This window comes from Lontra canadensis, unplaced genomic scaffold (genome assembly GCF_010015895.1).
Source record: "Lontra canadensis isolate GAN:19392208 unplaced genomic scaffold, GSC_riverotter_1.0 scaffold107, whole genome shotgun sequence".
Taxonomy (NCBI): domain Eukaryota; kingdom Metazoa; phylum Chordata; class Mammalia; order Carnivora; family Mustelidae; genus Lontra; species Lontra canadensis.
The window spans coordinates 2,950,104-2,959,612 of NW_022631101.1; the positions used below are offsets into that span (position 1 = coordinate 2,950,104).

At 56.7% G+C, this 9,509-nt stretch overlaps 1 protein-coding gene across 2 annotated transcripts; it reads right to left on the minus strand.

The window, feature by feature from the left end:
* Nucleotides 1–435: 435 nt before the first annotated feature.
* KPTN (kaptin, actin binding protein) lies at nucleotides 436–7,420 on the minus strand. 2 transcript variants are annotated; one of them, XM_032839232.1, is made up of 12 exons: nucleotides 7,134–7,420; nucleotides 6,714–6,796; nucleotides 6,521–6,605; nucleotides 6,373–6,427; nucleotides 5,083–5,158; nucleotides 4,884–4,957; nucleotides 4,423–4,532; nucleotides 4,269–4,346; nucleotides 3,581–3,656; nucleotides 2,735–2,870; nucleotides 2,460–2,642; nucleotides 436–797 (listed from the first exon to the last, which is right to left on the minus strand). In XM_032839232.1, the coding sequence occupies exons 1-12, from the start codon at nucleotides 7,354–7,356 to the stop codon at nucleotides 669–671; spliced, it is 1,308 nt and encodes a 435-aa protein (XP_032695123.1). In that variant the 5' UTR covers nucleotides 7,357–7,420; the 3' UTR covers nucleotides 436–668. The 2 variants fall into 2 exon arrangements, with proteins under 2 accessions (XP_032695123.1, XP_032695124.1); XM_032839233.1 differs by having other exon boundaries at nucleotides 6,521–6,618; nucleotides 7,134–7,410.
* Nucleotides 7,421–9,509: the final 2,089 nt, after the last annotated feature.

Below are 9,509 nucleotides of genomic sequence, written 5' to 3' on the forward strand. Positions count from 1 at the left end.
GCCTCAAACCCTTTGTTGCAATTTGACCACAGTTTCCCACAACAGCCCTTCTCACCTATATCTTTCCTCTGAGGCTTAATTTCTGTACTTTCCCCGTGGGGGTCTAACCTCAGTCCTTTTCCTTGGCTTTTGTAATCTCTTCCACGTTGGTTTCATTTCAGCCTTTATGGCAGGTCCTCATTTCTGTCCTCTAAGGTTTACGCTAGGATCTCACCTCAGTCCCACTTCTAGGTTGAACTTTGGATTTTTCTCTCCCCATGTGCCCCTCTCTCCTATTCTTCTGGGAGAATCCAGCACCCAACAATGAGCCTGGCCCACGGCAGTTGTCAAACACTTGCCAGAACAAAAGAATGAAGACAACTCAAGTTTGCTTCCTCTGGACATATAAATAATCACAGGTTGACCAAGTCTCCATGGGGGTGACGGGGGGGGGGGGGGGGTGAGATTGTCCCATTTTTCAAACGGGGACACTGAGGTACAGAGACAGGAGTGCGTCAGCCAGGCCTGCAGGGCACAAGGGGTCAGAGTCAGCACTGACTTCCAGTTCCACCATCCTGGGGGGCCTGGGGAGACCCTCCGTTCCTTCAGGAGGCTTCCCCACTGTGAACGGCTAGAGGCGATTACTCCAGTGACTGCCCCTGGGCCTGGGACGGGCAGTGGGTGGGAGCTCAGGAGGCTGGGGTCTCAGTGGGCCCCGGACCCGCCCTGTCCCCAGGCCTCTGTGACTGATGTTTCTTCTGCTGCACTTCATGCCGAAGCCGGGTCAGAACCAGCTCTGATGCCTGGACCAGGCTGTGCTGTGGGGAACAAGAGGGGGCGGGTGCTGAGAAAGATCAGGAGGGGCACAGGTTAGACCACACGGGAGCTCGGCGGCGGGAGGTCAGAGAGTGGACCAGCGTGTGGGGTGGGAGTGGGTCTCTGTGATGGAGTGAAGGTTAGACCCAGGAGGACGGCCTTCGGTGAATTTCCAGTGGGAGGGACAGAGCCTTGGCCGAAATGTGCGGGTGTGAGGTTTGAACTCAGAAGGGACAGGGAAGGACCGAAACACGGGAGAGACATACATTGTACGGTAGTGAGGCTGAAGTTAGACCATAGTGGGGGAGACAAAGGTGAGACCTTGATGACAAAGGACAGGCTAATAAGGGGCAGGAGGAAACCAGCAAAGTGAAAAAGGGAAGAATGTGGCACCACGTGAGGGACAGAGTGAGTCCCTGGTTGGAGGGCCTCAGGCTGGACCCCAATAGAAGGGACAGAAGAGATTACAGTGACATGGCTTGAATGAGGGCAGAGGGTCGAGGGGATGGTTCGACCACAGTAAAGGGAAGTCCTCTGTCCCACGGTTGGACCCCAGCCTCTTCCACTGGGATCTAACCTATGTCCTTTCGGTTTAGGCTCTAACCTCAGACCTTTCCACTGGGGTCCAGCCTTTCTCCTTTCTGCTGAGGTCTAACCTCGCCCATTCCATTGAGGTACAGAACGTAGGAAAAGACCCAGGCAAAGCCTGCAGAGGAGCCAGTATGCTTGACCTCTGAGAGAAAGCACCCAGGCTAGACCCTAGAGACAGGGCCTTGGAGGTACACCAGAGGCAAGCAGAAGGCAAACAACATGCCAGGAAACAAAAGTAGAGCACAGCCTGAGAGGTGGCGGCTGGCCACAGGGGAAAGGTCAGAGGTCAGAATGGATGAGCTGCAGTGGGGATTAGGGTTAGACCCTGGACCACTGGAGCGGTTGGGTACTAGACCCCAGCGGGGGTTATGGCAGTTGGGCTGCTATGCGGTAGGAGTGAGGGGGTCTACGTGCGGCAGAAGGCAGAGCCCGCGGCTCAAGGGCTGGTTCACTACGGGAGGTTCAGGGGTCAGGCCAAAGCGGGAAGGTTCAAGGTTAGTTAGATGCCAGGGGAAAGCCGGAGACTGGTTGCGGGAGGGCTGGAGGTTGGACTACAGGGAGGGTAAGTCCCCGCCTGCTGTGGAGGGCAGAGGTTAGACCCCAGAGGAAGGACTGAGGTCAGGGCACAGGGAAGGGGGTAGGGGTTGCAGGGAGGGCAAAGGGAGAGAGTCAGACAAAGGGCGCGGAGCCAAGGACTGAAGGTGGGGAGGCTGAGGGTGGCTGGGGGCTGACAGCTGCCCGGGTGGGTTCCCTTTGGCAGGACGGTCCCCTCCCGATTGGCTGCCCCGTCTGCCCCGTCTCTCGGGACTTGTCCTTGGCCAACAGGAACTGCCTCCTGGAAACAGTTACTCCTTCCTCCGGGGGTGGGAGCCAGTGGCCCACGGTCCCCCCGCTGAAGGTGGGCTCAGGCTTGCCGAGCTCCTGTGCGGTCGGGCCCCTGAATGCACCTCCTCGTGGGGCGTCTCCCCGTCCCCTTCTGTGTTTCCTTGACAGAACAGGGGTGCACTGATCCCCCCACCCCCACCCCAAGGTCAGGCTCAGCGAGGTGAACCCAAGGTGGGGAGCCCGGCTACCTGCAGGATGTGCACGCCCTTCAGGGAGACCACGGCGAGCTCCTGCAGCCCATCCCCGGTCAGGTCCACGTGCGCCATGGCCAGCAGCGGGCTGGAGAAGCCCCGTTGCCACAGCAGGCGAAATCCGTGCTCGGCCTGGGGCAGCCCGCACTCCGGGCCAAAGTACTTGTAACAGAGCAGCTCCTGCAGGGGGTTGGGGGCGGGTGCGAGGGTCACACGGGGATGCAGGGCAGTGGGAGGGGACACGCGGCGGTGGTCCCATCCCTCAGCCTCACCTGCCCGTAGGTGGCCACCAGGACTTCAGGCCTCCCGTCCAGATCCACGTCGGTGACCAAGCCACAGAGGACACTGTCAAACTGGTCACTGCCGGGCAGGAGAAGCTGGTCCTCGAGGCCCCGGCTCAGCAGGTCCCTGAGGGTCCCCAGAGGTGGCAAGGAGACCAAAGTCACACCACAGTGCCTGCCCCCTCTAGGCGGCAGGCCGGGCCTGGGGGCGCCCACAGGGCTTCCCCTTCCCGGGTCTGGGCCACGCTGTTCCTCCCGACACCCAGACCCCCTCGTCTCCAGCCTGGCCGTCTGCACATCCACCAAGGGGAACCCAAATCATTCCCTCAGACTGTTCACTGTTGCCCAGAAGGGACACCCACCCACACTGCCCCCTAGAGGCGGGGCCGTCTCACCCCTGCACAGAGGACCCTGTTGCCCTTTCTGGCAACACCCTTGCCTCCAGTCTGGACATGCACAAGGCCTCTGGGAGGCTGGCGTGGGGGGCTCGGACCCCACTTGGACACCTGTGCTGCCCACCAGGAGAGCCATAGCTGGCTGGCTCTGGTTCCTGAGAGCAGACTGCGACATTTTCCAGAAATTTTGCCAGCTGACTTGAAACCCACCATGGTGGGAAGAGGTACGCCCCAGAAACTGGCCAACCCTCTGAATCAAGGCTTTCTTATGCGCCGAGTCGGCTCAAAAGCTCTTGCCCACACACTTGTCTGGGGGTAGTGGGCATCTCGGTTCTCATCCCAAGGCCTCAACGTAGCCCCGACCAGTTCCAGACCCAAACACTGACGCTCCCCTCCCCGGGGCACAACCGCTTGACCCGCCCCACCTGGAACAAGCCCTCACCTATACACCACTGCCGGCTCCAACATGCTGGCCACGAGCAAGCTGTACTCTTCCCGCTGTGTGGGGTCCTTGGTCTCTGGAGAAGGGACATGGATGGGGGGCACTGAGGGGACAGGCTCCAGGCTCCTCACACCCCCCTACTCTGTGTGAAGGCAGAGATCCGAAGTTGTGCTAGGGAGGGATGCATCGAGGTCAGATCACTAGAGGTCAGGGAGGGGAGACGCCAGGGAAGGGCCCAGCAACAGGAACGGAGCAACAGGTGCGGGTAAAGGGGAGCCGGGGGAGGAGGAGGAGGGCAGCGTGGAGTCCCTGGGGTTGGGGGTGGGGCTGGGAGAGGAGCTCAGGCTTAGATTGCAGCAAGAGACAGGTGACGAGGCGGGGGGGGGGGGGGGGGGGGGGGGGGGGGGGGGGGGGGGGGGGGGGGAGGTGTAGGAACAGAGGAAGTCTGCAGGTTGTGAGTTAGACCACCAAGGGAAAGGCAGAAGTTCAACACCAGGTTAGGTCTCGATTAGACCATGGGGGGCACTAAGTCACTGAAGTACAGTTGGAGAGCACGAAGGGGAGGGAGTGGGCCAGGGAGGGATGGGGGAGGTGCGGAGGGGTCGGACACTTTGGGAAAAGGGCATGAATCTGGGGTAGGGGGGCCGAGCCTGTGGAGTTGCCCACCCCCCACAGGCCCGAAGCTCACCCCTGGGGGCCGAGAGGCTGAACACAATCACCCGGGAGATGGGGCCGTCCTGCAGGATCGTCCAAGTCTGCAGGACCTCTGTGGGGGAAGGGGGGAACTCAGGGCTCTGTCCCCAGCCCCTAGCCCCCTGCCCGGCCCCCATCCCAGCCGTCACCTTGGCTTCGCTGGTCCACGTGGGCAACTCGGACATAACCGCTCTGACAGCCAAGGGCGGAGAGTCGCCGGGATGTGCCAGGGAGGTTGTGGACGTCAAGCCAGAGGACACTGGTGGGCGGGTGGGCGGACAGTATGGCCGGAGGGCATCACTGGGTCCTGGCCCCATGTTCTGCCCCTCAAGGAGCATCCACCCCCTTCCTGTAGCCCTGGGACCCTGCTGGGGAGTCTGATTTCTCTGAGGTTACCCCTACCACCCGCCTTCTTAGATCTCCCTGAGTCTGTTTTGTGTTTTCTCTGTGAACACCACCATTGACCAGCTTCTCCCAAGTGGCCTGAGTTTGCTGAAGTCCCCTCCCCTGCCCAATTTCTCTGAGGTCATCTCTATCCCCGCTGTCCCTGATTCCTCTGAGGCTCCCTGCTCCCACCCCCATGGGCCTCGCTTTCCAGGGGCTCTCTTACCTACTGGTCAGGTTCGTGAGCTCTGGGAAGAGGTTTTCCACGGGCTGTTCTTCAAACTGATGCAGCCCCTCATTCTGGGGGAACCAAGACCAACCCCCACCCAACCCCCGACCTGGGAGTCAGTGGCCAGCCTCACACCCAGCACCAGCCCGTGGCAGCCCGGGCAGGGCCCTGCCCACCGTGCCTCCCTCTGCCTCACCTCCTTGTACAGATGAATGGCTGGGTCATTCCCACTCAGGAGAAACACTGTCTCCAGTTGATTCCCGACCTGGACCCTGAAAGCAGAGAAATCTAAAGCCCCAGTGTGGCAGAACTTTCTGATCTCAGAATCGCAGAAACCTTCTGTTTCTAGAGCCCTCACCTGCTAGAACCCTCATTCTGACTGTGAATTCAGGCACGGAACATGGGACTCCCGTGTTCTAGAATACCAGAACCTCTTTAATCTAGAACTTCGGTGTTCCAGAAGTTCTGTTTTCCACCTCCTTTGAAATAATTGAACTTCTAGAAACTGCCACCATAAAAGAGCAGAACATCCAAATCCTAGAATCCAGAACATCAGCTTCTAGAATTCTCACCTGCTAAACCAGAGGCTGGCAAACTATGACCTACAGACCAAATCCAACTTACCCCCTGTTGCTATAAATAAAGTTTTATTGAAACACAGCTACACCAATTACTTACAAAGTATCAATTTCTTGCTACAGTGGCACAGCTGAGTAGTTATAAGAGAGAGGATCTAGGGGTGCCTGGGTGGCTCAGTGGGTTAAGCCTCTGCCTTCAGCTCAGGTCATGATCTCAGGGTCCTGGGATCAAGCCCTGCATCGGGCTCTCTGCTCAGTGGGGAGCCCGTTCCCCCTCTCTCTCTGCTTGCCTCTCTGCCTACTTGTGATCTCTCTCTCTATTAAAAAAAGAGAGAAAGATAGAGGATCTAGCCCTTAACAGAAAAACTTGGCTACTCACTGTGCTAGACCACTGGTGTTCTAAAATGGAATTCAGAGCTCGAGTGAATTTTCACACTTTGGGATTCTAGAAACCTCACGTTCTAGACGGTCTGTATTCCGTCTCCTTGAAATATGAGAATACAAAATAGGAGAACAACTTTATCACTAAAGAATCTCAGAATTACCAAACTGAAGAATTTTAAAATCTTGGGATCTCAGAACTTGTGACTCTAGAAATCTCAGTATCTCTGGATCTTACAAGATCCAAATCTAGCACACCGGAACCCAAGATTCTAGATGTCCAGAACACAGGTGCTCAATCAGCTCTCAGATTAGCTAGCTCGGGGCTGAGGCTGGTCCACAGCCACTTTAAAAGCACAATGTTCTAAAAAACAAAACTGGAGTCTGACTGTCTACAGGCAGGTTTGTTGCCTTGTTGGCAGGAGCCTCCGCTGTGTGTACACGCGCGTGCATGTGTGCACGCGCGCGCACACACACACACACACACACACACACTCTCTGTTGTATGACACCTGCAGCTTACATACTCTGCATGGCACAGCTGGAAAGGAGTGAACTGGAGCTCCAGGTTCAGGCAGCTCTCTGTAAGGGGAGCACACGCAGATGGGGACTGGGCACCCGACAGGTGCCCCCTCCCATCTTCCCCATCCCTCCTTCCCTTGAGGCCACACTTACGCGCAATGGAGTCAAGGTTGTACTCAGAGCCAGGCTCGTAGTCGCAGTAAATGTTAAGGAAGGGGCTGCCCTTGTCCCCTGAATCCTGAGGTAGGAAACTGGCCTCAGGGGAGAGCAGGGGCAGTGAGAGGGATTTGGGTCAGACTTACAGGGACTGTAGGAGGGAATGGGTGGATGGAGGGGGCCTGGATACCTTGATGAACGTGATCCCCACCACCAGGCCCCGCTTTGGGGGTGACTTGTTGAAGGTGTCGATGGAGACAATCTCTGCATCCACTGGGAGGGGACAAAGTGCACGTCAGGCAGAACCCTATATATGCAATCATGGTGACCCGTGATCTCTAGGACTCACTAATCTCTGACCATGGCAATTACCATCATCTCCCGGTCCCTGTGAATCCTGATCGCAGCCGTGGTACGAGGGATCCTAACCTCCGGATCTGAGGAATCCTGAACCCTAACCATTGACAAGATGCCTCCCGATTATCAGCCTTGATCCCTTTCAGTCACACTGATCCCATTCTCTCACCGCAGTGACCCAGCTTAGAGCCTCAGAAACCTTCTCAACACCAAGTTCGAGGCCCCCACCCCCCAACCCCATGGCGCCACGCACCGGGAATGTAGTTGAACTGCAGCTCCTTGGCCACGGGACGGATTTTCTGTCGGAGGTCTTGGTAGCGGAAGCCCAGTACCTTGCCTTTAAGGGTGGCGGCCAGCAGCTCCCCGCGCCCGCCCGCGCCGCCCGCCAGCCCGTACACATTGCTCTGCGACGAGAAGCGCGTGAAGCTATCCTCGCGCAGCGGGCACGGCCCTGCGGCCACGGCCGCCTCCCCCATCACGCCCCTCAACCACTCACCCCCGACAGCGCCCGGCGCCGCCGCCCACCCTCCCTACCTACCCACAGCTCCCGATGCGACCCAAACCGCCGGCTGCCCGCACGTCGCGCAGACTGATGACGTCAAGAAGCTGCCGTCGCTGCCCTTTACCAAGATGGCCACCCGCCGGGCTGCCCGGGCTTTCTTCCCATAAGACTGCCCCACTGCGCGTGCGCGCTCCTCTCCGCTCCTTTTCTGAGTCGAGGGGCTGGGCTGCCGCTGGCCGGTTGTGGCCTGAATTGGGGGGCGGTCTCATTGTGCAGTGTGGAAGGTAGAGTAGTAATCCTAAAACTCCGTATCGTCCTTACGTACCAGGAGGTGTTCTAAGCGCTTTCCATCTATTCATTTATTTCAAACTCAGAAGCAGGCTGAGGCAATTACTAGGTTTTACGAAGGAATCGAGGCTCCAGAGGTAATCTGCGTCTGATCGCACCGCTGGTAAGCAGCAGTAGTGGAATCCAAACAAGATAGTTCACAGTCTGTTGTCTTCATCACGTTCCCTTTAAAGTGGTTAAATGGATTCCTACTCAACGAAGAAGGATCTGGCTGTCTGTCCCGGCAAATAACCACCTCCTTCACTGAATACCTACTTGGTGCCGGCACGTTGGCCCCGATTGTCACGGAATGCTGACAACCACCCGGCTGTGGTTACTCTGCATTCATTTACTCAGCATTTATTGTCCTGTGTGCCTGGTCAGCCTTTATGCATCATTCTCAACGAACCCTTCCAACTCTGCAAAGGTCTTCATTATCCCAATTTACAGAGGATGAAATTGTGGCTCTGATAGGATTCAAAAGTGGTGGAGACTGGGTGTTAACCCAGTGTTTCTGACTCTGGGGTCTTAAGGGGTTCATGTATGTGCTTTTTTTTTTTTGGACCTATAAAGGCATCAGGAGTTTAAGGACTCTGTATCCATCTGTACATCATTTCCAGAAGACATGACTTGGCCAACTGTCCTGCCACCTTGAGTGATCTGTCACACACACACACACACACACACACACAAGGTAGAAAGCTTACGTGCGTGCACACAATAAACAAGGACAGCGGGATCCATGAAGGTAGTGACTAGATGTCCCTTGGTCACAGTCAGATCCCCAGTCCTGGACCACAAGGCTGGACACAAAGTTAAGCATTCAGTAAATAGGTGTTGGAAATCCGAAGACTCTGCCAGCCCCTTTGCCAAGCACCAGGGACGTTACGTAAGAGACACACGGGGAAACTTCTCGAAGGCACATGGGATCTGGAGGGTGGTGAAGGGGAGTTTGTGTCCCTTCTCGACCTTGGGATTTGGTGACCAAATCCTGGAGGGCAGGGTCTGGCTGTGTGGTTTCATGCTGTATTCCCAGGGCCTAGACCAGGCATGGCATACAGTAGGTGCTTAGTAGATACTCACTGTGTCAGTTGAACGTGGGGTCTAATTCTGCTTCTCAAGAATGTTTTCTTCAGGCTGCTTCTCCCTCACGTGGTAACCTCTGAACTATGTTCACTTAACATCTGTTAAGTGAATAAATGAAGTTATATGTTGGGAAGGAAAGACCTGTCCTGCTCAGTGATTTTCGCCTCTTATGGCACATGTGACTCAGCTGTGGAATTTCCAGGAAAAAACCAAAACCCCCCAAAAGGGTGGGGAGCTCTACCCAAATCACAGTTTATCACGCTGTGACCCAAGCTTGCGTACTTTAAATGATTTTAAGCACAGCCAGGGTCAAGACTCACTACCGAAGTCAGGGTGGCAGAAACATTCTGACACTATATATCCTTCAGCCTGTGCCCGTGGCAGACATCGGTAATCGATCTCAGGTCTCAGGAGTCTTAACTGAGCCCTAGGCAGCCATCATCAATCAAACCATCTGAGCTGCGGGGGGAGCTGAAAGGGACAGGAGCAGGGCCTCCTGCTGTAGTCCATAGAGAATGGACTGGACACTGAACCTGAACCTCTCTTGGACTCCTTCTGGGTTCTGGCCTGGAGCACCTCTTTGAGGGGCCTGACCTGGTCTCCCAGGCAGCCCCTCCTCTGCATCTGCCCCACTCCCACCCGCCAGTTCACTTCCTGACATCCCAACCCATAGCAACTGTGCTTTCTGGGCACTGAGCCTCCTCCAGCTCAGCC

Excerpts from the sequence above, each read along its gene's own strand:
- KPTN (XM_032839232.1), bottom strand. The coding sequence starts at position 7,356 with ATGGGGGAGGCGGCCGTGGCCGCAGGGCCGTGCCCGCTGCGCGAGGAT. Across the intron at positions 3,657-4,268 it reads CAGCCTCTCGGCCCCCAGGG|AGACCAAGGACCCCACACAG; the intron begins GTGAGCTTCGGG and ends TCCCTTCTCCAG. Across the intron at positions 798-2,459 it reads AGGGCGTGCACATCCTGCAG|CACAGCCTGGTCCAGGCATC; the intron begins GTAGCCGGGCTC and ends TGTTCCCCACAG.